This window comes from Peromyscus maniculatus, chromosome 4 (genome assembly GCF_049852395.1).
Source record: "Peromyscus maniculatus bairdii isolate BWxNUB_F1_BW_parent chromosome 4, HU_Pman_BW_mat_3.1, whole genome shotgun sequence".
Taxonomy (NCBI): domain Eukaryota; kingdom Metazoa; phylum Chordata; class Mammalia; order Rodentia; family Cricetidae; genus Peromyscus; species Peromyscus maniculatus.
The window spans coordinates 158,728,208-158,753,071 of NC_134855.1; the positions used below are offsets into that span (position 1 = coordinate 158,728,208).

The window sequence follows — 24,864 nt, forward strand, 5'->3', positions numbered from 1 at the left end:
TACCAGGTTTTTAAAAAAGATTTATTTTTTTCTTTCTGTGTGTGTGTGTGTGTATTTGTGTAAATGTGTGCTGGTGCCTGTGTAATTTAGAAAGGGTTGTTGGATGTCCTAGATCTAGAGTTACAGACAGTTGTGAGCTAGCTACTCTATATGGGCTCTGGAAACCAAACACAGGTCTTCTGGAAAAGGAGCAAGCACTCTTAACTACTGGACCATCTCTCCAAGCCAGTTGCCAGCTTTTTAATGTAGTCATTGAAAACCTTGGGAATAACAACACACACTACTACACAGTGTCTCCTCCAGCTTTTTCCTCCAACTCTCTCTGGCCTCTTGCTGATGTATTAAATGCCGGTTGGAACCATCAGTGCTATCACTGAGGCCTGTTTAGGGCTCTTAGATTGTGCCATGATCTGTTTTTTTTCCGAACAACTGTAGGTAGCCTAGTTTGAAGGCTGATGAGGGACTGTAGCCGGGACTGAGGGGTTGCTCTTACAGCATGCAGCCAGTGGCTGTGCTAGGACCTGGTCTGGGCTTATGGAGGGTAAAGCGTTTTCTGGGGTCTTGGGCTTCCTACCTTCTCCTTGAAACATTTTGTTGCCCTGAGCAGTAGCCTTTGTAGGTACTCTCAGTTACTTCTAGATAAACCTGATATACCAGCCTGACCTGGGTTCTAGTGTGCTTTCTTGGCCTTCTCTACCTGCACCTAAAGACCCTGCCACAGCCTCCCCGCTTCTGTGGCTTCTGTTGCCCCCTTCCCATCTCTTTCCAAGGCTCTTAGAGTTACAACCCAGAGTTTAGCTGCAAAGGCCTATACTCAGGCCACCTCTGATTGTGGTCTCATGCCCAAATACCTGGTCTTTTCCTTGGTAGGTAGTGATTCTCATGATAGTAACCTACTGTACTCTGCCTACCAGGAGATCACTGAAGGGAGAAGCCTCTTATCTCCAGTCTTGACCTCGTTGAAGTACTCAGCAGTTATTTCTGAGTACCAGAAATTTCAAGTTTACCCATACCTTGTAGGTTCCCAGAAACCATAGCCTTGTCTCCTCAGTTTCAAGCTTCTGTTCTCCTCTTTGGCAGCTACATCTTTGAGCTATTTGCTGAAGCCCAAATAACATTTCAAACCAAAGGCTGCATTTTGGAATCACTGGACCAGATAATCCAGCACCTGGCAGGACGTGAGTCTTGGGTTACCCTTATGGAGCGTGCCAGCCTAGTGATTTTGATGTAGATGAATTGGGGAGGGGGGTTATTATTCCATGTCCAGCAGGTTGTTATCATGCCTTCCTCATGAACAAGAATCTAGTCAGTGAAGCTCCTCAACTATCCCACCTTTTGTGCTTGTTTATTTACTTTTGGGTAGTACTGGAGATTGAACCCAGGATCTCATTCATGGCAGAGACAAGTGCTCTACCATTGATCCCCATCCCTAGCCCTCTTTTTCTGGGACGCTATATATCTCAGACTCAGACTGGCTCTTGCCTTTATCTCTAGAGTGCTAGGATTACAGGGTCCAGAGCTGGAGAGATGGCTCAGAGGTTAAGAGCACTGACTGCTCTTCCAGAGGTCCTGAGTTCAATTCCCAGCAACCACATGGTGGTTCACAACCACCTGTAATGAGATCTGGTGCCCTCTTCTGGCCTGCAGTCACATATGCTGTATACATAAATAATTAAATCTTAAAAAAAAAAAAAAGATTACAGGGTCCAGCTAGCTTCCTCTTTCTCATTGCGACATGGAGGCAGTAGCGACATTTGGCCAACCATTATTCTCTTTTGCAGCTTTCCTTTTTGTGGTTTCTTTTTTTCTTTTTTTCTTTTTTAAGATTTATTTATTTGTTATGTATACAGTGTTCTGCCTGCCTGTCAGAAGAGGGCACCAAATCTCATTTTAGATGGTTGTGAGCCACCATGTGGTTGCTGGGAGTTCAACTCAGGACCTCTGGAAGAACAGTCAGTCTTAACCTCTGAGCTATCTCTTCAGCTCCCTGTTTGTGGTTTCTTACTGTAGTATGTCCTAGTTATTCCCTTTTTATGGAGGAATATTAGAAACCTTAGTGGATTTAGTGAGATGTGAGCCTCTCTAGCTTCTCCCCCTTGCTACCAGATCTGATTTCTGCTCAGTTTCCAAAGGGCAGTGTTCTTATGAGCTATTCTGCTGAGTGGAGTGAGGTCTCCAGTGCCACATGCAGCAATATCTGATATGCACTGGGGGATAGCAGCCACCCTCTACCTTTGACCACCGAGTTATTTTGGAAGCCTGAACTCCTTTGGGAAGATTCCCCATTTGACTGCTCCTTAACACCAGGCAGAACAGGTCATCTGCCCTTCCTTAGCACATCCCGTCCCTGATATTGGTTATGGGGAGTCTGGTTGCTTCCAGCAGACCTGAGATAGAGCTTGAAAGTGAATCTGTGCTGGCTCCTTGTAATGTGGGATTCAGTGTCTCTTCTGCTTGTGTGGATGTCAGCTCCCCGATGCTCCACAGGTACTGGTGTATTCACCAACACAGTTGGGTTGCAGAAGCTCATGGACATTATCCAGGTAGGAGACTGCTTTTAATTATTGGGGTGTCTCTGTTTTTGGAAGTGGCAGCAAGGGCTTCAGGGAATGGACAAAGGTCCTTATATCACGTCTGTGGTTAACAAACCCTTTAGCATCTTACTTTCACCTGAATGCAATGTAGGCCTCAGTGGGAAGAAACAGAGGACAGATCTGACATTTTTGACTCTTCAGTGACCAGATACATCTAGAGTAGTGTTTTAGGACCAAGGTACTATGAAGAGTGAGGTCAGGAGCTATTTAGAGTCCACTAGTGCCCTTTGGGGCCTGGCAGGACCTCCTTGTTCATAGCAGCTCCAGATTCAGACTGGGAGAAATCCAGAAACAAATGATCTGATCTCAGGGAAAAGGCAAATGGACCCTCTAAGTGCCATGATCTATGTGTCCCTAGCAGAGGGAGGGATGACTATGGAGCCACTGTCAAAGACAAAGGTGGAATTGTAGAGCCCTGACAGAGAAGCATGTAGACTCTTACTACCTCATCAGGTCTCTTCCTGCTTGTCACTGTGCTGTTTTGGTGCCTTTCTTCTCCTTGTCTGTGTGACATGCAGTTGTCCTCAGGTATAGTGCACCAGCACTCTTTTTTTTTTTCTTTCTTTCTTTTTTTTTAATTTTTGTATGTTAATGGGTATTTTTGCCTGTATGCATTATGTATACCACATGTGTGCCTGGTATCCATGGAGCCCTGCTATTCCTAGACCTAAAGGGCTCATGTGAACAGTATAACCTCTGTATTCCCCAGAATACTGTTCTCCATAATTTGTTTGTAAAAGAGATAGCTCCATTATCCATGATTTTTGGAACATAGACCTGCTTGCCCAGTGATTTGGAATTTCTTTGGCAGCTGCTACAAAGGCCCCTGGTACCTTCCATTCTCCATCCTGGTACTGTGCTAACTAGATCCTTGCTAGCATGTTCCTCAGTAGTAGAACAGGTAACTGGTGAGTTGCTCATCTCTCAGCTGCTTCTAGTATAACTGTTGGTTCCAAGAATTCTTGTCAGGACATGGAAATGTGCACAGAAATGCAACTAGCCTCAGATTTTGTCAGGCAAGAGAAGGGTCAGCCAGATGTAGGCTTGTGGCTTCTAGACTAGAATACTTTCTTTTCCTCCCTCTTGCTCAACTGGGCCAGACATGTAGTGGGCATTCATACTTACGAACATTCACATGTGAGTGAATGCGTGTGCTCATACTATGGAGTGAAGTTTTCCCCTTATCCCACCGCATCTTGCTTAGGTTGGAGAACCAGGCTTTTAGTTACCTGGGATTCTTGTTGATTCATTTTCTATCTCCCACAAACCTGTCTGGTGTTTCAGGACCAGGTGATGTGTCAATCTAAGATGTCTCTTGTTCTTTAAGTTTAAATGTTTGTGTTGTGGATTCTTAGAGAAACACACGAGTCCCATGGGATCAGGGAGCCCTGCTCTTCCCTCATATGGCCAGTTTAAGTTGTTGTGTGTGAGAGTGTTTCTAAACACCTCATACAAGGCCCAGGGAAGGATGGATTATACCATTTCCATTCCCTCTCACAGTTTGTGCCAGATGGGGATATGAATGATGAAGGCAGCTCAGGAGGTTCAGAGCACCAACTGATGATATCCTGAAGGCCAGAAATCTAGGCAGACACAGATAGGTCCTGAGAGAACATGGTGCCCTATTCACTCAGCCCAAGTGGGAAGCTGGGCCTCCCTGGTGCTACTAGGGGTGCAGAGATCAGCACAGAGATCGGCACAGCCAACAACAAACAGGTTCAGTGGACATTGGGTGGAACACAGTGCCTGGGGGTTCTCACACAGGCTGTGCGGGATTTCTACTCAGAGCAGACCCCTGGGATGAGAGTTTGGGGTTGTCAGTTTAGCTGGAGGTGAACAGGGAAGCACAGTGAAGGAGGGTCTGCCTGTTAAGGAGGCCAGAAGCAGTGACAGGCTACCTTTACAAGATAGGCGGTCAGTGCAAAGACTTCCCTGTCGAAGGAGGTCAGAACTATGTGTAGTACTTCCACCTGTTCCTCAGTGGCTCGCATTTACTTCTTTTACCTTATGGATGTGGCTTCTCACAGTGGGTGGTGCTTTTGTATGGCTGTGTTTCTCACTGATTTGAAGGCTTTGTAAATCCTGTGTGTTCACCTCAGATGATGGGCATATCTTATATCTTCTACTTGCCTTTTCTGTCTTTTAGTAGGCTTGGTGAAAAGGTTTCCTTGTTGCCAGAGACTTTGTTGCTCTGGCTCATGCTGCCTAACCCATTCCTAGTTTTCTTTGGGTTTTGAAATCTTCTGTAGAATTGTGTGGGTTTGTATAGGGCTGAGCATCTATCTGCCATTCCTCATAAAGGGTGTGAGTGGCAAGTGACTGCTTTTATCCAGCTCTTCTACTTTTTGGTCTCTTGCTGCTGTTGTCATATTGCTTTACTGTTTAATTCTCACTTGCTGTGGTTTTGGTAAGTTCTGATACTGGTTAAAATAAATTCATTTTTGTTCCCATAAATTGTCTTAGCCTTTCCCCTGTTAGATGAATTTGGGGAGGTCACCCTATTCCTGGACTTTACGAACCCTGCCATAATCTTAACTTGAATGTTGAATTTCTAGATTAATCTGGAATACCAAGAGGTACTGAAGGAAGAGTAAATTGAGTTAGTCAAGTAAGGGCTGTCTAGGCTGCTGCATTCCTAATAAGTGCAGGTGGCTCCCAGTAGGAGAAGCCCAAGAGAGCTCTGGAGCCATTTGGAGTAGGTGACAGCCCAGCTAAACTACTTCTCCTAAGCCTGGGTATGCTCTCTAGTTTCATGGTTGGGCAGATGAGGCCCCTGAACATCTGAGTGAAGAGAAAGATAAAGTAGCTTCGGGCTCTTGTATGCTAGGCTAAGAGACCTTAGTTTCCATCTCAGCATGAAGGTATTTGTGTTCTTAACTCAGGTTCCTAATCCTTTTGCTGTGTTATCTTGCCTTTCAGATCGTGTTCAGTGTGGACCCTCCTGAAGGCAGCCCTGGTTCCCTGGTAGGGCTGGGTATCTCACATTCCTATAAGGTAGGAGCAGCTTCCAGGATGTGGGCTAGTAGAGAGGTCTCATAGACCTGTGGGAGAGTTGTTCTAGGACTGGGGCAGGTAGGTGTATATGTATGTTTGTCCTTCCAGGTACACATCCACCCTGAAACCAGCCACTGGAGGACAGCTCAGCGGTCAGATGCCTGGAGCACCACTACATCTAGGAAACAAGGTACAAACCTGCACTGCAGGAAATTTTCTACTCTGTCTAACTTTTGCACAGTAGTACCATCACATGTGGAGTCATGCACACTTATGCCCACTGAAAGCCAGAGACCTTGGAGGAAGCTGGAAGCACTGTTATATACCCAGAGTCACCTAGTAGGGCAGTGGCAGAACCAGGGCCATGCAAGGCCTCCCCTCCCTCACTTAGGGTACACTTCTTTGAATTTTATTATTATTTTACTTACTTACTTACTTACTTACTTACTTACTTACTTACTTACTTACTTTGATTTTTTGAGACAGAGTCTCTTCCTGGATGGCCTTGAACTCAGAGATCCACCTACCTCTGCCTCCTGAGTGCTGGGATTAAAGGCTTGCTCCACCACTGCCCTGTCTTAGCACTGGGATCTTGTCTGTATTCTGCCCCACCTACCTTACACGATAGTTAGCCCTGGCAACTGGCAATGAGTCTGGCTTCACAGATGTTCCTTGTGGCAACCACTGACTCAGACAACACTCAGCTTACATGTTAAGTTTGCTCCTCAGCAAGGCTACAGCACCAGCTCCCACATCTCTCACATTGTCCAGCAATGCCTTGCCTGTGAGCTTCTGTTCCTATCTTTCCATTTTTGTAGACCACTTTTTTTGGGGGGCTGCTTTGTTTTGTTTAGTTTTTTTCCCAAGATAGGGTCTCACTATGTAGCTGTCTTGGAACTCACTGTGTAGACCAGGCTGGCCTTGAACTCACAGAGATCTGTCAGCCTCTGCCTCCCAAATGTATGCTACTACATCCTGAGGCTGCTTTGTAACTTACAGGTTGCAGCTAGCAAAAGCAGTCCAATGGAGCTTGTGTGGATGCTGTCATTTAAGTCATTCTGGCCTAGAGGGAGGAGAGGGTTAGAGGTGCTGTGTGTTTAGCAGGAGCTGTGGTGTGGTTCTGCCTCCCTGGAGCCTCCCTACTGTACAAAACACCCTTTTCCAAGCAAAAAGTGTCCTTTATGATAGTGATGCCTTGTGAGGTTGGTGAGTGCTCAGGTACTGAAGAGTTCTCCAAAGTAGTCTTCCCTAGAGGGTATTTATATGAAATGAGTTTATTGAGGTTGTTGACAGCTTCAAGCTCAAGCAGGGCAGGTTCCAACTTAGGATGGAAATAGTCTCTGATGGCACCTGACTTTGCCTACAGTGACTTTTAAGTTGTGGTGTTTTAATTTTTGGAGCTTCCAGAGATCACTGGGAATGAGCAGTGTGTGGTTCTAGTCAGTAAGGCATTGCTTGAAACTGTGCTTCTGAATCAGTGACCTTGTCTGCTGCTGATGTGACCAGAGTCTGGGGCTTTGATACCTTTTTTAGCAGTTATGCCTTAAATGTCAGGAGTTTGGATGCTTTTTCCTTCCTGTGTGCTTTTGGCAGAGTAACTCCAAATCCAGTGCCACATATCATGGTTTCTACAGAAGTTAAAAGTTGAGGCCAGATGTCTTTGTATCTGCCAGTATCCTGAGTCAACCTCTTTCTTGCTCTCTGGACCCCTGAGAGGGGCTAGATTACAGGCTGGGCTCAGGTCCCAGCTCAGACCTTGCCATTTGTCCTGGTATGTGTACCTGGCCTATGTGACTGCAAGTGGTTTGCTCTCTCAACACAGTAGATGAAGGTGGTGGACCCCAGTCCTGTCTTCATACCCAGTTCTCCTGCAGGGAAGGTGCTGAGCTACTGGTGCTTCAGTCCCAGCCACAGCATGCGTGAACTGGTCTACCAAGGAGTCCGAACCCTTATCCTCACCAGTGGCACACTGGCTCCGCTGTCCTCCTTCGCTCTGGAGATGCAGATGTATGAGACACCTCTGGCTGGAAGTCAAAAAACTAGGAACATGGTGGATGGGGGTGGGGATGCTGGCCTGGACTCCAGGGCTTCCTGTGGGCCAGTGTCCAGAAGGGTCTCAGATCTCAGGTTTGTTATCTATTTCCTCTGGCCATTCCCAGCCCATTTCCAGTCTGTCTAGAGAACCCACACATCATTGGCAGGAATCAGCTCTGGGTGGGAGTTGTCCCCAGAGGACCTGATGGTGTCCAGCTGAGCTCTGCCTATGACAAAAGGTAAGGGGTCCTAGTTTTTGGGCTTTTCTGCAGTGTTGTGGATAGCTGAGATCTAGGCCTCTCTCATAGCAGCAGCCTCTAATTGTACAGGTTTTCTAAGGAGTGCTTATCTTCCTTGGGGAAGGCTCTGGGTAAGTACTACTCCACACAATTCCTTCCTTCCTTAACTGGTCTGGTTCTAGACCCTCTACCCTGTCCCATCCCATGGGGGTTAGGGATTTGGTACTTCCCCATTTCCATTCCTAAGAACCAACAGGGCCCTCAGCAGTCTTCTAAGCCTTGCCTGGACCACAGCTATGACATTTCCAGGCAACATCGCTCGTGTGGTGCCCCAGGGGCTTCTGGTCTTCTTCCCTTCCTACCCTGTCATGGAGAAAAGCCTGGAGTTCTGGCGGGTGCGTTCCCCTACATATGCTCCTGAGAGATGGAACTCCCAATATGACTGAAAGTCTGGGCAAGGTAGTTGGAAAGAGCCATGAAACAAGGCTGTAGCTACAGCCCTTACCTATCCATTCACATCCTGGCTTTCTCCCACAGGCACAAGACTTGGCCAAGAAGGTGGAGGTGCTGAAGCCTCTATTTGTGGAACCCAGGAACAAAGGCAGCTTCTCAGAGGTCTGTGACAAACTAGGAGTCAGGTGGTGCTTGTTTCTACCACTCCTCAGAGCCTCCAGCTGACCACTGTCTCTGACCAGGGACCCTGGCTAGCTCCAGACTGCCTGTTCTGGGCTGTGTGCTTACTTCCAAGTGTATCACCTTTTAGAAGGCCTCTGGCATGGTCTGGCATGTAGATAATGGCCCCTCATCCTCCTGCCTGAGTCCTTGGGACCCAGCAGCTACCCTGGGTGTGGGGTTCCCTGTGTTTTCTGGAAACACTGGGCAGGCTCTGGGTGTTGGGTGTGCCTCTGTTGGAAATGGGATCATGAAAATGCTTTCTGAACCCTGATGTCCCACCCAGCTCAGACCATCCTTCATCTTAGAAACTAAGATTTGGGTGTCACTTGAGTGGGACAGGAGGCTAAACCTGGCTGACCATCCTTTTCATCTAGGTTATTGATGCCTACTACCAGCGAGTTGCTTCCCCTGGGTCTAGTGGGGCCACCTTCTTAGCAGTGTGCCGGGGAAAGGTGAGGTCTCTGCAGGTCACCCTCTTTATTCTTACCTGTTTTCCTTACATAGGCTGAATCAAGGCTCCTGCCTTGGGTCATACATCTAGCAAGTAAATGAGTAAGGAGCCATGCTAGCTAGGGGCCGTACTGGGCACTAGTAGCCAAGGCCAAAGTTAGGCAGGAGGTTGGTTCTGAGTGTGGCAGAATTAACATGGGCCCAGCTGTGGACCTGATCTGAGAATGGAACTTTGTCTTGCCCCTGCAATACCTGGGATAGATGGCTGGAAGGGTTAGGGCATGGGCAGACCCCAAGCCAGGGGAGAGACCAGCAGGGGAGAGGAGTGCCTGTTTTCTATGTTCTAGGCCAGTGAAGGACTGGACTTCTCAGACATGAACGGTCGTGGTGTGATTGTCACTGGCCTCCCATATCCCCCACGAAGGGATCCCCGTGTTGTCCTCAAGATGCAGTTCTTGGATGAGTTGAGAAGCCGGAGTGGGGCTGGAGGTCAGGTGAGGTACCACATGGCTGGGTGAGCAGGGAACTTTAGGGACCAATGACCCCAATAGCCAAAATTCTTTCCTCTTCAGTGCCTCTCTGGGCAAGAGTGGTACCAACAACAGGCATCCAGGGCTGTGAACCAGGCTATTGGGAGGGTTATCCGACACCGCCATGACTATGGAGCCATCTTCCTATGTGACCACAGGTACAGGAGGGCTCTGTGGGGATCTGCATTTCTTTCCACTTTCTAGGCCCTGGACCCTCTTTCCCTCCGTATGAGGCCTGTAGCAACCTTTCTTGCTCTGCCAATAGATACTATAGTCCTTCACTTTGAGGCTTGGGTGTAGTGGCTGTAGGGCAGGGATGGCCCTTGAGCTGATAGCCACACATTCACCCTCCAGGTTCGCCTATGCTGATGCCAGAGCCCAGCTGCCCTCCTGGGTGCGCCCCTACCTCAAAGTGTATGACAACTTTGGCCATGTCGTCCGAGATGTGGCCCAGTTCTTCCGTGTTGCTCAGAAAACTGTGAGCTCCAAATGTCCAGTTGACTTGCCTGTGTTACATAGAGAGGCTGGAGTCCCTTCTCTCAGGAGCAGTGGATACAAGCCTCCTCTCTTATAATTCTGCAGATGCCTTTGCCAGTTCCCCAGGCTGTGACCTCAAGTGTAAGTGAGAGAGAAGTTTCTGTCAAGGAGGCTACATTGTCCAGCCCTCTCCTCTCCACCCGGAAAGCCATGAGCTTGGATGTCCATGTGCCCAGCCTGAGGCAGAGGCCCATAGGTGTGTGAGGCTAGATACAAACTACACATGACAGACAGTGTCCTTGCTTCCTGGTAAGCTTTCCTTTCAACACATTTCTTTAGGATTATCAGCTTCTGGAGACTCTGAGAGCAGCCTGTGTGTTGAGTATGAGCAGCAGCCAATTTCTGCCCAGCAGAGGCCTGTGGGCCTGCTAGCCGCCTTAGAGTACAACGAGCAGAAGGGTGGGGCATCTGAGAAGGAACAGGTATGAGGCAGAGCGAGGGTGTCTGGCCTAAACATGGACCCTTTCCAGCACACAGGTGGGCAAGTGAGAGTACTCAGCACCTCCATTGTACTATGCCTCATCCCCAGACCCTGGCTCCCATGATGTCACCACCAGGTCTTTGGTGGGTCAGTCTGGCACAGTCTACTCAAAATTTAGCACATCCTGCCCCCAGCTATGCCCAAAGCTGCTCTTTTTTCCAGCCTGTGTTGTGTGAATGGAATCTCGAGCTCCTTTTCCTCAACTTTGCCCCATACCCTGTAAGTTCCTAGGTCTGACTTGGAGCTCCTTCCCTCCATTCCTGCTCTGACAATCAGTTACCACAACCTGTCCTTCCTGTGGCTCTCTCACTGCTACCTACAAACAAGGGCAAGTGGCATGACATAAAAGGAACAGAATCTCAGCATTGCCACCAGCATTAGGGCATGGTACCCTCCCCCTTCAGCCCCCTGTTTAGGACCACCGGACCCAAAAGAATATCACAGGTGCTTTGGGAACTCTGGGTTTGGGTTGGGACCACAGCTGTAATTTCCCTCAGGCACTTGGCTCCTCCACCCTGTCTCTACGGTGTGAGAAGAGGCTGTCTGTTGAGCAGAGAGGAGGAAGGAGGAAGGTCAGGCTGGTCAGCCATCCGGTATGTCAACCAGCCCTGCAGCCAAGCTAGCTGCTTGTGGGCAAACATGGCAATCTTGCCTGTGGTGCCCATTGCCCCCAATAAGCAGGGGTGTGGTTAGGCTTGAATAGCTATGATGTTGATTTATCTCTAATTTGCCATTCTTTCTCTAAGAGGACAACCCCCGCTCCCCCCATGTTTTTTAGTTTTGTGATAGGGTCACAAAAAGGCTGTCCTTGAACTTACTATGTAACCGAGAATGACTTTTAACTCCTGTTCCTCCTACCTCTACCTCCCAAGTGCTGGGATTACAGGCATGTGCCACCATGCTCACCCTGCTCGAGACTTTTCTTTTCCAGCCCTGCTGAAGAGATCTTTCTTTTTCTGCTGGAATCTGGCCAGATTCTTAGGCCCATTTGATTTGGGGTTTATAACTGGTTGTGGTTTCCTCCACCATAATGATTAGAATGGCTTGGTACTGGGTTTTTCTGAGTATGGACACTGAATTATCCGTATGAGGAGGTGCAGTGTGTTCCTAGTCTCAGATGAAAACTTGGGTTACAGCCTGAGCCATTAACCCCTTGCCTGCTGGAAAGTCTCAAGTGGTGGCTTTTGTCCTTACCTTGCTAGTGAGAAGAATCAGACAGTGTCCAGGAGGGCTGATGCAACAGGAAGTAGACTAGCTGTGGGGGGCCTGAGCCTGATGAGTGGAAATGGTAGGAGTGGGAGCTGCCTTGGTTTACAAAGTTCTATATAGGTCTGAGATGTATAGAACTAGGGCTGAACCTGTTGAGAAGTGTTCTCCACAGCTACATCTGCTGTGGGGCAGTAAGCTACATAGGTTCCCTATAGGTTTCTGACTGCCTTTGGTGTGGTTTCAGATAGGCCTAAGCTTCACCACACACCAGAACTGGACCTTCCTTCTCCAGCAGCCCTCTCTGCTTTTTGTCCCAGTAGATGGTTCATAGGCAGTAGCTTGAATGGCAAGTCATTGTCCCCTGACCCTAGACTCTGTACTGCCTCCAAGGCAGAAGGGAAGGGCTGACTCTCATAGGGCTTTTGATTATATGTCTTGCAGAAGGAACCGATGGCTGGCACACAAGACAGAGCCAAGCTGTTCATGGTAGCCGTGAAGCAAGCATTGAGTCAAGCCAACTTCAACACCTTTACCCAGGCCCTGCAGCACTATAAGGGTTCTGATGACTTTGAAGCCCTAGTAGCTTCTCTCACCTGCCTCTTTGCTGAAGACCCCAAGAAGCACATCCTATTTAAAGGTACCTTCAAATTTCTGCTAAAGGGATAACACCACAGTGGTGGGGTGGGGCTGGTTAAGAGGGCTACTAGGGCCCAGGGTGTCTCTCTTTCCTAGAGAAAGGGCCTGGTGGGTAGGCCATGGTCCACAGAGCCCCTAGCCCATCAATCACAGTGTATAGAGCCTGTAGACTCAGATATCTCCTTCCCACAGACTTTTACCAGTTTGTACGACCCCACCACAAGCAGCAGTTTGAAGACATCTGCTTCCAGCTAACAGGCCAAGGCTGTGGCTACCAGCAAGGGCACGACCTTCCCTTCCAAGAAGAAGCACAGTCAGCTGCGGACTCCACCAGTGAGCAAGGCCCCCAGGCTAGACTCAAGCTCAGATTTGAAGGGCAGTTTACACCTGAGATGGGCATAGTAGGCATTCCTAGGCTCTTGCTTGGCTGGCTATATTAGCCAAGCATGATTCTCCCTGATTCTGTTGCCAAAGGGTAGCACTATTTGTTGGGTGAACTCTGTTTCCTAGCCTAGGCATCCAAGAGACCTGCCCCTGGAGAATTCATGCTAGCATCTTAGCAGATAGGCACCTGTCGTACTTCTGAGTAGCCGAGCTGGCCCCTCCACAGAGGCAGTTCCTGTTCCACTGCTTGATGCAGGGCAGGTGTGGCAGAGGGACTTGATTCAATTTGGAGAATTCACCTTTTGGGCTTGGTACTCATTAAGGTTCCTAGTGTCTGTACTTATGCTCCTGAGCTGGACCCATAGTCTGGGCCCTCTAAGCCTGTTTGACAGGTCTCTGATGTGTGTCTGATGTTATGGTCCCCTTCTTGTCTGAGGATTATGAGGTCTAGTCTCAGGAGCATGTTTCTCCAGGAAGGAGAGTGTCAGCCTAAACTGATCTTGTTTGAAGGTGTAGGTAGACAGCTGGACCCTGGAGAGCACCTGAACCAGGGGAGGCCTCACCTGTCTGCCCATCTGCTCCCTAAAGGTACTTGGCTCCTAACAACCCCAGGTGGGACTTAAAAATCCTTAAAGAGTCGTGTTGGACTGCTTGACTCTTAAACACATTAGTCCTGAGCAGCTAACAGACTCTTTTGGAAGGAAGTGGAGTGGGCAGGGACTCCCAAGTCATTAGACTCCCCAGTAATATCTCTCTCATCAGGAGACCCCAACAATTGTCCAAAAGTGGGATGTACAGTAGAGAAACCTGGCCAGCCTGCCGTGAGTACCTACCTGTCTGACGTCCGCAAGGCTCTAGGATCTGCAGGCTGCAACCAGCTTATGGCAGCTCTGAGGGCATATAAACAGGATGATGACCTGGGCAAGGTGCTGGCTGTGGTAGCAGCTCTGACCACTGCAAAACCTGAACACTTGTCCCTGCTACAGAGTATGTAGTCCTTGGATGTAGAGCATAGGTTCTGGGGAAAAGGCGGTGTGGGGGCTGTATATGAGAAGTGCAGAGCCTGAGCAAAAGTTCCCTACAGGGTTTGGCATGTTTGTGCGTCCCCACCACAAGCCTCACTTCCTACAGACCTGTGCAGATCTGACAGGCCTTCCTACCACAAGCAAGGGCTTGGAGCTGCCAGGTCCCAAGGAAGAAAGCGTAACTGTGCCTTCTGAACTTGCCCACGAGGACACAAAACCAGGTGAGGGCCCACTTGAGGACTCCCTCCACCCTTGCCCTGTCACCCTGAGCCTCTCACAGCACCTAGAAGTTAACAGGAGGGAAATACATAAGCTTCTTATACTCATTGCTGTCTGTAGGTCCCTCAATGTCCAACAAACCTGAGAAGACCCAGAGTAAGATCTCATCCTTCCTCAGACAGAGGCCAGACCAGAGTGTAAGGTCTGATGATTGCACCCCAGAGCCCATGAAGCCTATGAAGCCTGAGCGGAGTAAGCAATAGGGGCTACAGGGACTGTTGGCTATGGCAGGCCACTGGGACTGTGTGCTCACTTAGACCTCCTGCAGCAGCATTTGTGTGCCCGGCCTGTGCAGCTGAAGACACCGTGCTTTTCCAGTGCCCCTCCTGTGATTTCTACCGTTGTCGGGCCTGTTGGCAACAGCAACTCAAGGTTGGGGTCTGACCTTCTCCAACCCATCAGGCATCTCCCCAGGTGGTGGGCTGAGGGGCATAGGGTGTGCACTCAGCCAGGCTGCAGTGCCTAGCAGGTATTTCCACAGGCCTCTAGAACGTGTCCAGATTGTGGTGCTGTTAATAGGAAGCAAAGCCTTGCACAGGTCTTCTGGCCGAAGCCCCAGTGAACACAAATGGAATTGGCTAACCCACTGCAAGTCTCATACTTGACCATCTAGTGGGATCTGAACCTACCTGTGAGAAACCCTGAAACTTCAGGGCATGGAGTGGGTCTGCTAGATGCCTCCTTGCCAGAGCTTTTTTTGGGTGCCTATATTGGCACTGTACCTGTATTACTAAAGGGATGGGCTTTTCAATAAAACCAATTGTCAAGATGGTGTCTATGTCCCAGGCTTGGACAATTTGAGTGTTATGGTGGTGCTAGGTGTAGTGGTACAAACCTTTAATCCCTATAGAAGCAGATGAGTTTCTCCTTGTTTCAGGACAGCCAAAGCTAGAGATTCTGCCTCAAAAACAAAATGGTGCTGGTACACACCTGTAATCCCAGCACTTAGGAAGCTGTCTTTGAGTTTGAGGCTAGCCTTTTCCAGGGCCACACAGAAACACTAAAAAATCCATATACGGAAGGATAAAGGTCTGGGAAGAGTACTTCTTACAGACCTGTAGTGTTCTTCATGTCCAGTTAGCTTCCAAACCAATAGGGACTCATTCCTTCATCCTCATAGATTTCTTCTTCCACCAGCCATGCCCCAAAAGCCCTTCTGGGTGGTTCCAGGTCTCATCTGTATGAAATTGTCCAGCCTAACCACACTGGAAGCTGGTGTGTGCATATGCACACTTTCCCTATGAGCTTGAGCATGGGAGTTCTTAGCTCTTAATGCACCATCAGGCACCAGCACGATTGCTCCTGCTGGATGCCTGGCATCGAGTGAGAGTATAGAAGCTGCAGGAGGAAGGTAGACTCCAGGTAGTCCCTGTCTCCTCCCACCCACTTAATTAGGCACCTAAAAGCAGGAATATTCAGTGGAACCTGTGCCTTACAGGCACTTCAGCTAGCTACTCAAGTTCAGAGCAGTGTCACCCTCATCATAACTGCTCTGCCCTGGCCTAGATTTGGCTTTCAACTTTGCCCATTTCCTCCTCTTGGAACCAGGAGTAAGCCAGAAGTTTGTGGACAGGGTCAGAGCCCTGGAAAGGGAACTCCTGTATATATGTTAGCCCAAGGTGATACTGCTTTTTGATAATGAAAAACAGGCTACCCAGACTTAAGTTTTCGAGAGGCTCCTTGCAGGAAATGTCAGATCTCAGTCCCTGTATTGGCCCTCCTTACCTTTTCCAACAATAGGGCTCAGGGGAGTTTTCTTTATTTTTGGTGCCTGTCCTGGATCTTGCTCTGTAGACCAGGCTGGCCTTGAACTCAGAGATCCATCTGCCTCTGCCTCCCGAGTGCTGGGATTAAAGGCATTCGCCACCACCGACCAGCTCAGGATTTTCATTAGGCTGTCTAATGAAAGCTTCTCTCTGATTAGCTGCCCTGTTCCTTGTTCCCATGGGCATTCTGTTCCTACTTTTCCTATTGCCTACTTTCATGCCTTGTTTAATGTTTAGGAATTTCTCTTTAGCTCTCTAAATATAGTGACCCATGTGGCCTACCCTGACTTCTTTGTAGGGATTTTTTTGACTTTCTATGACATTTCCTTTAAAGGGCTGTGGTAGCTGTAGCAGGCCCTGGTAAAACCCAGGAAAACAGAGCTCACCACTCCTGCCACAACAGGAGGCCCTGGTGGCCTTAGAGCTGCAGCTCCAACATGAGTGACTTGAGTTCAGGATCAAGTACTGTTACCATAATTGCTTCAGTTGTTTTATAAGGCTAGGCTGCTCTATGTGGAGAGGTGCTAATGCACCATTTTCCTTGTGACTGGCTCAGTCTTCACTGTACACATAACTTTATTCTACACTGCCAACCAATGTCACCCCAACCTTAACACTTCCTAGGTTTACTTTTTATAAACCTATTCATTTCAGAAAAACAATTGTTCTCAAGTTGTGGCTCTGATCACAATCTAGCAAGCTCCAGAAGGACCACCATCCATAGGAAGGGCCATCTGCACCATGTATATCATAGGGTATCCCAAAGGCTACCCCATGAAGCCCCTAGTCTTGCTCAGTGTTGACAGAATTGAGGGAAGGTGGCCAGAAAGACACCTAGGATATCTGGTGTACCATGCTAGACTGGAGCAACCTATTCTTTAATTCCTAGGAGGATCCTCTAGGAAGGACTCAACCCAGCTCCTAGGACACCTATGGGTTGGGACCTCTCCTTAAATCAAGAGCACACACAGCCCTCCTCCTAATTCATAACTTCTCAGTCACCCTTCCCAGGCCCCCTTGAGGAGGATGACCTGATCTTGGATAAGGAGCTGCTAGGTCTTGAACCTGTGGCTTTGCCACAGCTCCAAACTTCCCTGGGAGCTCCTGCTTAGCAGGCACTCCAGGATAGCAGCTTCTGGCTGTCATCACTGCACCAGTGTGGAACCAGCATTTGACTGCTTGAAGGGATAGTTGGACAGGAACCACTTAGGCTGTCTTTATTTTACAACCTTATCCTGGCCACATGAGAAAGAATTTAACCCAGTGGGCCTAGTGAGCATGGTCCACAGGAACCCACACCTCACACCCATCTAGAGAAGCAAACCCAGCATTTCACTGACCTGGACCCTGTAGGGACCCAGCCCACCTGCAGTAGCTACAGCAACACCTAATAACCTGGTAAAAGTTGTGACCTCAGGACACCACATAACCTGAATGGGGGTGTACTGAAATGTATATTCAGCAAGATTTGACTTCCAAGCATTTCTATATCAGCTTTCTCCTTTGGAGATAAAAGCAGAGTGAGAATAGGTTAGTAAGAGAAGTCAGACTTCCCAGGCAGGTCTACTGAACCCTGTCCTGAGGTTAGATCAAAACCTAGTGGAAAGCTGAGTGTAATGCCCCACACCTATAATTCCCACAGGTACAGGGAAGGAGGCGAAGGTTAACATGGGTTACAGAGAAATCCTGTCTCACACACCCAACTCAAAACAACTAGGGGCCATGCTGGCCTCTGGGATGTGGGCTACGTCTTTTCTCCAAGTGAGATTAGTTCTGACCTTTCCCACCTCCATGAGCAAGCTGGACAAGCAGCTGTCACAGATAGACCCCCATTTCAAGTAGGATGCCCTCAAGTTCCACTTTGGAATGGGCTAACAGGCAAGCCTAGGGGTGGTCTTACTTACCCCTCTCCCTCACTAGATTGGGAGGATTCCAGACCCTGACCTTCAGGGAGGGTCCCAGATATAAGGGGTGGGGCATATAGAGCTGGATGGCCTGCATGCCCCACGTTTGTCTCTGGATACCTACACTTTTCCAGACACAGAAAAGTTTGTCTTAGAGAAAACATAAAGCAAATAAAAGAATGAACAAACAAAGCCAGCTCAACCCCAGCATCAGTGGCACAGAGCCAGCAGGGAGCACTCTTCCAACACCAGGGGATGAACAGTCCCAAGACTTTGAAGTTGGCAGTGTTTATGTGATGTCCCTCTGCCGTGGTGGCCGGTGAACATTCCGAACGACACACTTCACCATCCATTCGATGCCCTCTCGAACTCCTTTTCTGTGGAGACAGTACGTGTGAGGCAGGGCTAGCCTTGGCCCTGAGAACTCTGCAGAGTGAGGCCTCAACTCACCCTGTGAGAGCAGAGCAGGCCTGGGTCAGACAGTCTCGCCGGCCAATCTTGCAGGTACAGTCACTGAATGCAGTCTTGATGTCAGGAATGGAGAGGCAGGTCTGACAGGGGAGGTAAGACTCTGAGGAACACTTCCACCACCTAGCTCCATCTAGCTTTTTTCTTCACTTGGGCTTTCAGGAAGGCCATAGTCCCTCACCCCCAAAAAATCAGTAGGGGTGAGCCTGCCCAGAATGCCAGTGTCCTTACAAAACCAGTGGTAAGGCTACTGCACCTGGTTGAAGTCTACTGCTGATGGCTTTACCCAGGGCTTTTGGAAATCTACAGCTCTCAAGAGAATATTCCCCACCACCCAAGAACAACCCTCAGAGCATCTACCAGCAGAACACTGAACTAAGCCAAGTGAGGAAGGGCCCATGGCCCTGGGGTTGAGAAACTTTGGTACTATTCAGTGGCATATCTATTTTCATCTAAGGGAATGCTCTGAGTTCCTTAGTTAAGTACCAGAAACCTCCATTACTAGTTTTGGACACAGATGGAATAGTGGGGGAAGTCCTCAGGAAAATGAGTGGAGAACAGGACATGTTAGATGTAACTAGGTAGATACATAGGGCCTCAGAAAAGTAAAACTTCCTTGGCCCTCTAGATACTAGTTGCTACCATGTCCTCTATAGCTGTTTCTGTACAGAGCCCCTTTTGTAAGATGGTAGGGACTTTATGTGGACAGAAGTTCAAAGAGAAGTAGCACCTCCTATCAGAGGATGTCCACTGTATTACCCCTTCAGCCCCACTTTAAAAACTAAATATTTGTTTTTATTGTTTATGTGTAGTGTCGGGGCAGGGTATGTACATATGAGTACAGGTATCTGCTAAGGCTAGGGGTGTCAGAGTCCCCTGGCGCTGCAGTCCCAGATGGCTGTGAGCCACCTGACATGGGTACTGGGAGTCAAACTTGAGTCTTCTGGAAGGGCAGTACATGCTCCTAATCACTGAGCCACCTCTGAGGCTCCCCACATCCACTTCTTTGAGCCAAGGCTTTCACCTGGGTCTTGCACTAAGCCCCATACTCCTGGAACCCCTGGGGGTATCCAGACACGAGCCTCTGGTCCTCCCTTGGGAAAGAAGATGGCATCTACACTCTAACTATAAAAACCTCTAGTAAGAACATGCCTCTTCTAATGGTGGCAGCTCCAGGTGACACCAGAGAGGAACTGAAGTTGGCAAGGTAGGGATCCCAAGAAAGGCAGAGAGAGGAGATTGGGATGAATGGTACAAACACTAGGTTCTGGGATCTGGAGGCCTACAAGCCACTTTCTTTGCAACAGCGATAGAGGCCCTACAGCAGCTTTGTGGGGCTCACCTCCACATCCTGCTTGTTGGCCAACACCAGGATGGGGACACCGTCCAGTGCTTCACTCGAAACCACCTTCTCTGAGGAAAGCAGGAGAGGTGGTGCCTTGCACCCTGTGTCCTGTTCGTGACTGCAGACTCTGCCCTGGCCCAAAGTTGTGTACAGGCAGCATCCTTCCACCCTTCCCTCACATACTAGACAGCCCAAGCAACAGGAACGAGGCTTTCTTATCCCTGGGATCCAGGTGTAAGCCCAGCCTCTCTCAAGGCAAGTTCCAGACATGTAGGAGGATCCAGATGAGACTGGTACACCACCCCCTGGTACTCCCCTCCCCACACAATTCCCTAGATGTAGGTCTTCCCATCTTCTCTCCTTCCTAGTGGCCACGTAACACTCACCAAATGCCTCTTTGGATTCTGACAGTCTCTCCTCATCAGTGGAGTCAATGACATAGATGACGCCATGGCACTCTGCATAGTACTAGAAGGAAGAGGAGGAAGCTGGGGGCTAGAGGTACTCATAATTGGGCCAGCTAGACAGCAAGACCCTGTGTCACAACCACCAGAAGAGGCCCACAAGCGGAAGAGACAGGAAGTGAGTGGTGGGAACTTTGCTACCCCAGGGCAAAAATGAAGAAATGGGCACAACCCAGTGGGAAGACTTGCTAAGAAGCTTTCTGGGATTGATTTAGTGATAAAGATACCACAGCACCTTTGAAGAAAGCTTGCTGACTCTGGCAGGGTGATCAACCTCCTCCTGCTCAGGGGCTGATCCTGAGAACTCACTTGGTGCCCTGGCTATATGGTGTTGAGAGAAGGGTGGAAAAAGGGCTAGAGGTTGAGAAACCAAAAGAGGCTCATGGCTGAGGTCAGCAATGCCTATGAAGCTACTATGCCTGAACAAAAATGACAGTACTAAACTCGGCTTCTGCAGGCTGGATGTAGCCAGTCCTGGGCTTTCGACAGCAAGGGTGAGGAATGGTCAGCACTGCTAAGGCAAAACAGATAGGGCAAGGTAAGCATAGGAAATGAAGATCCACACAGTAATAGAGACGTTGTATGAGCTCCTATCCCAATCAGAAAAATAATGCCTGTCAATATGGGGCAAATAGCACACACCTGCCACCTCACATCAGGACCATGTGGCTCTCCTGTCTCAGTGAGAAGTCAACACTGACTAGCAAAATAATGTGCTGCAGACAAGGTAGGATGTATACCACTGAGGTTGTGTGACAAGTAAGAAAGGAACACTTTTAACTCTAGTCAGTAAAACTCCCTCCCCACCTGCGCTTCCCACAGAGTACTAGAGGCTAGTCCCAGGTCCCTTCTGCAGGGCTTTGCAGCCAGACTCATCCAAAACAGCTCCAGCCTTACAATAGGCCTGGCACAGAAGTTGCCAGCTCTGGGGGCAAGGCAATGGATTGGACAATTGCTAGAGGCCTGAGAGCTGGCAAGTCCTACTATAGAGGTATTTATGCTAATAGTGGATGATATAAGGTTTGTAGCAAGCCCAGTGAGTCAGCAGGCAGCACTAGCAGCTCCAAAGGTTGTTACGAACATCTTATGTGATTAGGCACAAGACTTAGGAATCAGATAGCTAGAGCTCTCATCACATCCACCAAGCATAAGGTCCAACAGAGAGATGGGAGAGGCATACTAAACCTTAATAGAGAAGTCACACATGTGGCTATGAGTATGTGTTGCAGGGAGGTGCAAAGAGACCTGCATAACCAGCATAAGGAAACACTCTCAGCTGGACATGTTGAGACTGGCCAGAGGCAGCCCACCTGGTCTTGCTTGTATAAGAAGTTGTGATCTAAGCCTGGCATGTGCACAGATCTGGAGACATCAGCACACTGCTTGGTCAGCAGAGGAGGTACCAAACCTAAGGCAGATGTAAGCAGCAGACATTGCAACTTGGTTTCTATTTATCTCAAGGTTCACTAGAGCACCCAATGTCCAGAGCAACTTGCCCATCAGTGATACTGTGATAGACTGAGAAGAGCAGTGGCCAGAATGGCAGACCACAAGCTTATCAGTATAGCTTCCATTCACTAAGGCCAATGGCGCCCATACTAGGCATTCCACTTGATAGGGCAGCATGGCTAAGCCCTATGAGGTATCATCTCTTAAGGAAATGAGAAGGAACCTGAATACAAGCATATCTCCTTAGCAATAACATAGACTCCCTGGGCACAAGACACCAGGCCACAGTCTTATGTCAAGCGATGTCAGCAGGGGAGACTCAAGTCACAACAAACGGCTTGTGGTCACAACAGGACAGCAATGGGCCATAGTGCCCATGTGGTAGCATTATAGTAGGATACAGGTCCAGATACTAACTCTCACAATGAGAGACATTTCTGAGGTGCTAGGCTTAGGACAGGACACAGTATCCAGGAACCAAGGCAGGACAAGAGACCCCTCTTCCTGACCCTCCTAGTAATCTAGAAGCAACTCTGCTACACATCTTCACAACTCTGAATACCATATGGGTTGGGGAGTAAGGGAGAATGGGTTCTGCCCACCAAAGCAACAAACACAGCAGAAGCACTGAGTCACCAGACATGGCTACCTAGTGGGCACATTGGGCTCCTTTTGCTCAAAGATAACTGTCCCCGATTGGTAGGAGACAGGATGACTTAGCCAGCCACCAGGAAGTCACATCACTGCCAAGATGACTACAACTCTTCAACCAGTTGACAAGGCTGCTGTCTACCCTCCTCTTAGAAGAGGCTACTCCCCAATGTAGAGTGCATATCCAAGCAGTGCACAGATATTCACTCTGGCTGTCCATCCATCCCAAAGAGCATTGTGACTGGTGACTCAGAAGATGGCACCCTTGGGGATGTCAATGTACATCAGTGCCCCATGACTAGGCCTGTCTTCTGTCCAACCTGGTGGCCATCAGAGACCTTCTGGATATAGGATAGATGCCACCCTCTTGCTAAGTTATAGCAGGAAGAAACATCTTAGGGAAGCCCAGGAAAGAGAAATGGGAACAAAATTGGCCCTCAGTTGTAATACTTGGCTGCTGGGAAGCAGCACAGTAGCTAAGGCACCTGTACCACAGCACTGGCTGCATCAAATGACCATGCCAACCCACAGAGAGGAGACGGCTCAAGAAAAGTTAGGGCTTGCTTGTTCTGCTCTGTGCGGGACCTAATACCTGACATAGGCTGGGTGGAGGAGACTCCAGTATAGGAATGTATATAGAGAAAAGTCTCAGAAATGTCTAAAACCAATGCCCAAAGAAGAAGCAGGTGCTATTTGTGTCTGAGAACATCCTTCGCAGATGGGGAAGAGGCCATCTGGAAGAACCATAACAAGCTAGAATGAGGTAGACAGACTCACCAGGAAACAAAGGCTTTGTGCACTCCCTATATATGATCTCTGCCATTTCTGTCTGCCTGTAAGAGGATAGGTTACAGTCCTCTTTGAGTTCCCCAGTCAGTGCTCTAGCTACTACCCTGGTGAACAATGCTTCTTTCTTTGAGAATGAAACTGGCCTCATCAGGAAAATGTTGGGTACTCCCTGTGGGAATTTCTCTGGTGCCACTTTTGTGGTGATTCTAGGCCTGGGTTTTGCCAGAGTGAGACAGAAAGCAACCTGGGAACCTGGGATAGGATTGAAGAGAAAACCTTTAGACAGGGCCAATGAGATGGTTCAGCAGGTAAAGATGCTTGCTATGCAAGCCTGAGAATCTGAGTTTCATGTCTGGAGCCCATGTAAAGGTGAGAAAACAGACTCTGAAAAGTTGTCCTCTGACCTCCACATGCATGCTGTGACATGCCCCCCGCCCCGAATAAATAGAGAATCTCCAGGATAAATGTGGAGAACAGAAACTCTCATGGAAGAGGCTAAGAGGAGCCATCTAGAAAAATACTGCATGGAGCAGATAGTGTGTCTTACCTTGTCCCACAAAGACTGTAGCTCTTCTTGCCCACCTAAGTCCCAGAACATGAGACGAGCCTTCCCCACGTCCACAGTGCCAACTGGGGAGAGGACAGAATGAGCTAGCTCCTGACCTTACTCTTTACACACAAAGTCCCAGCTCTTTCTGGGGTGAGGCAAACCATTCTGGTACCAATCCCAGCAGGCTTTACAGAGAATGGAGAGACAGGGATCTGGCCACTGGCCAGTTGGGCTGTGGAGCTTGCAGCATCCATCTCTAAGGGACCCCTAAGCTCATATGCCTAAGGTGCCTCCTTACTGTTTAGACCCACGGTAGTAGTGATTTTGGATAGACTCATCCCCTTGTAGTTCTTGTTAAACCGTGTTTTTGATTGTTCCAAGAAGGTCTGAGGAAAGAAAGAGAGGTGGTTAGTAGCAGCAGCTAAAGCAGTTTTCTTATGTCTTTCCTAAATACCCCCTCACCCCCATATGCTTTGGGCAAATTCAGGTATCCACACCCACACGCTTTGGGCAACTTCGGGCCTTCACACCCATATACACATGCACACAAACCTCTGCCTGTAGAATGCTCTTCGCGGGCTGGTGGCAACTAACCTGTAGTCTTGGGTGGGGATTAGATTTCCAAATAAGAAAACATAAGGCAGGAAATGGGAATTGGTGAGAGAACAGGCACCTACTGTCTTCCCAGCATTGTCCAGGCCCAGGATCAGGATGCAGTATTCATCCTTCTGGAACATGTACTTGTACAGCCCCGAAAGCAGCGTGTACATCCTGCTCTGGAACCCTGAGAAATGTCAAGGTGTGTACCGGGGGCATTGGCCCTCCTGCCCACTTCATCAGTGGTCCGTCTATCCTGCTAGTTTTAAAATGTGGAGCCTCGTGGCTCGTGACTCCTTGCCCCCCTCTTCTGTAAGATTCCTGACTCTGCCTCCACGGATGACCATCTGATAAGCCTGGGTCATTCCCACTTCAGGTCATCTTTCTGAATACATCATCAGTCATGAAAAATCCGTGGCGGCCTACCCTGGTCCTCCTTCCTAAGGCTCCTCTTTCCGGACCCTCAACTCAGCACAGGTTCTAGGCCAGCGACCGTCTAGGGAGCTACCAGAGAGGCAGCGCTTCCGCCGTGGGCTGGCTTCGGATCCCCGCCACTGCCGGGCCCACGGAGCCTAGGAACCAGCTGCCGGAGCCGCTTCCGTCCCCCTACCCCAGGATTCTGGAACCCGGCCCCTCAGCCTAGTTGAAACCCACCTGCACCTGCTCAGACCTAGGAGACTAAGCCGCCGACGCCGCGTTGCAAACCCCACCGACCTCGGGCTGACCCCGCGCGGTGCCTGACGGGACACCGACCGGCAGTCCGAGTACGGGCGGGGCCGCATCCCGGCGGCCCCCGCGCGCCCCATCCAGGACG

The 24,864-nt window shown here is 49.1% G+C and overlaps 2 protein-coding genes across 19 annotated transcripts in view; one reads left to right on the plus strand and one right to left on the minus strand.

Annotated features, from left to right (window-relative positions):
• Rtel1 (regulator of telomere elongation helicase 1) overlaps positions 1–14,839 on the plus strand; it is a 33,068-nt gene extending 18,229 nt beyond the window's left edge. The window contains exons 13-36 of one of the 12 annotated variants that reach the window (XR_013051007.1): positions 1,081–1,178; positions 2,488–2,543; positions 5,514–5,588; positions 5,697–5,778; positions 7,463–7,595; positions 7,748–7,861; positions 7,952–7,992; positions 8,171–8,256; positions 8,399–8,476; positions 8,911–8,988; positions 9,334–9,480; positions 9,538–9,674; positions 9,871–9,994; positions 10,099–10,249; positions 10,333–10,475; positions 11,032–11,127; positions 12,185–12,380; positions 12,572–12,712; positions 13,274–13,351; positions 13,526–13,584; positions 13,848–14,009; positions 14,128–14,259; positions 14,336–14,439; positions 14,549–14,839. Coding sequence is in view for 10 of the 12 variants with exons in the window: in XM_042276971.2 (XP_042132905.2) it covers positions 1,081–1,178; positions 2,488–2,543; positions 5,514–5,588; positions 5,697–5,778; positions 7,463–7,595; positions 7,748–7,861; positions 7,952–7,992; positions 8,171–8,256; positions 8,399–8,476; positions 8,911–8,988; positions 9,334–9,480; positions 9,538–9,674; positions 9,871–9,994; positions 10,099–10,249; positions 10,333–10,475; positions 11,032–11,127; positions 12,185–12,380; positions 12,572–12,712; positions 13,274–13,351; positions 13,526–13,750; positions 13,848–14,009; positions 14,128–14,259; positions 14,336–14,439; positions 14,549–14,629 (2,758 nt within the window). In the remaining 2 variants the exon portion in view is untranslated. Of the gene's footprint in view, positions 1–1,080; positions 1,179–2,487; positions 2,544–5,513; positions 5,589–5,696; positions 5,779–7,462; positions 7,596–7,747; positions 7,862–7,951; positions 7,993–8,170; positions 8,257–8,398; positions 8,477–8,910; positions 8,989–9,333; positions 9,481–9,537; positions 9,675–9,870; positions 9,995–10,098; positions 10,250–10,332; positions 10,476–11,031; positions 11,128–12,184; positions 12,381–12,571; positions 12,713–13,273; positions 13,352–13,525; positions 13,751–13,847; positions 14,010–14,127; positions 14,260–14,335; positions 14,440–14,548 lie in introns of all 12 variants that reach the window. The other 11 variants (XR_013051008.1, XM_042276971.2, XM_042276972.2 and 8 more) reach the window with 11 other exon arrangements.
• Positions 14,840–17,021: 2,182 nt separating this feature from the next.
• Positions 17,022–24,860, minus strand: Arfrp1 (ARF related protein 1). Of its 7 annotated transcripts, XM_076571422.1 has the most exons (9): positions 24,705–24,859; positions 24,131–24,237; positions 24,006–24,054; positions 23,752–23,839; positions 23,451–23,533; positions 19,937–20,018; positions 19,548–19,618; positions 18,188–18,288; positions 17,022–18,114 (listed from the first exon to the last, which is right to left on the minus strand). In XM_076571422.1, exons 2-9 carry the CDS (start codon positions 24,142–24,144, stop codon positions 18,027–18,029), a joined length of 576 nt encoding a protein of 191 aa, XP_076427537.1. In that variant the 5' UTR covers positions 24,145–24,237; positions 24,705–24,859; the 3' UTR covers positions 17,022–18,026. The 7 variants fall into 7 exon arrangements, 6 of the variants coding, with proteins under 6 accessions (XP_076427537.1, XP_006994669.1, XP_076427539.1 ...); XM_006994607.3 differs by lacking the exon at positions 24,006–24,054; XM_076571424.1 differs by lacking the exon at positions 24,006–24,054 and having other exon boundaries at positions 24,127–24,237; positions 24,705–24,828.
• Positions 24,861–24,864: the final 4 nt, after the last annotated feature.

Coding starts and splice junctions, on each gene's coding strand:
- Arfrp1 (XM_006994607.3), bottom strand. CDS start 24,223: ATGTACACGCTGCTTTCGGGGCTGTACAAGTACATGTTCCAGAAGGAT. Junction 20,019..23,450: donor TACAGTCTTTGTGGGACAAG/GTAAGACACACT, acceptor TCTTCCTTCTAG/TACTATGCAGAGTGCCATGG. Junction 18,289..19,547: donor CCAACAAGCAGGATGTGGAG/GTGAGCCCCACA, acceptor CTCCCCTGTCAG/ACCTGCCTCTCCATTCCTGA.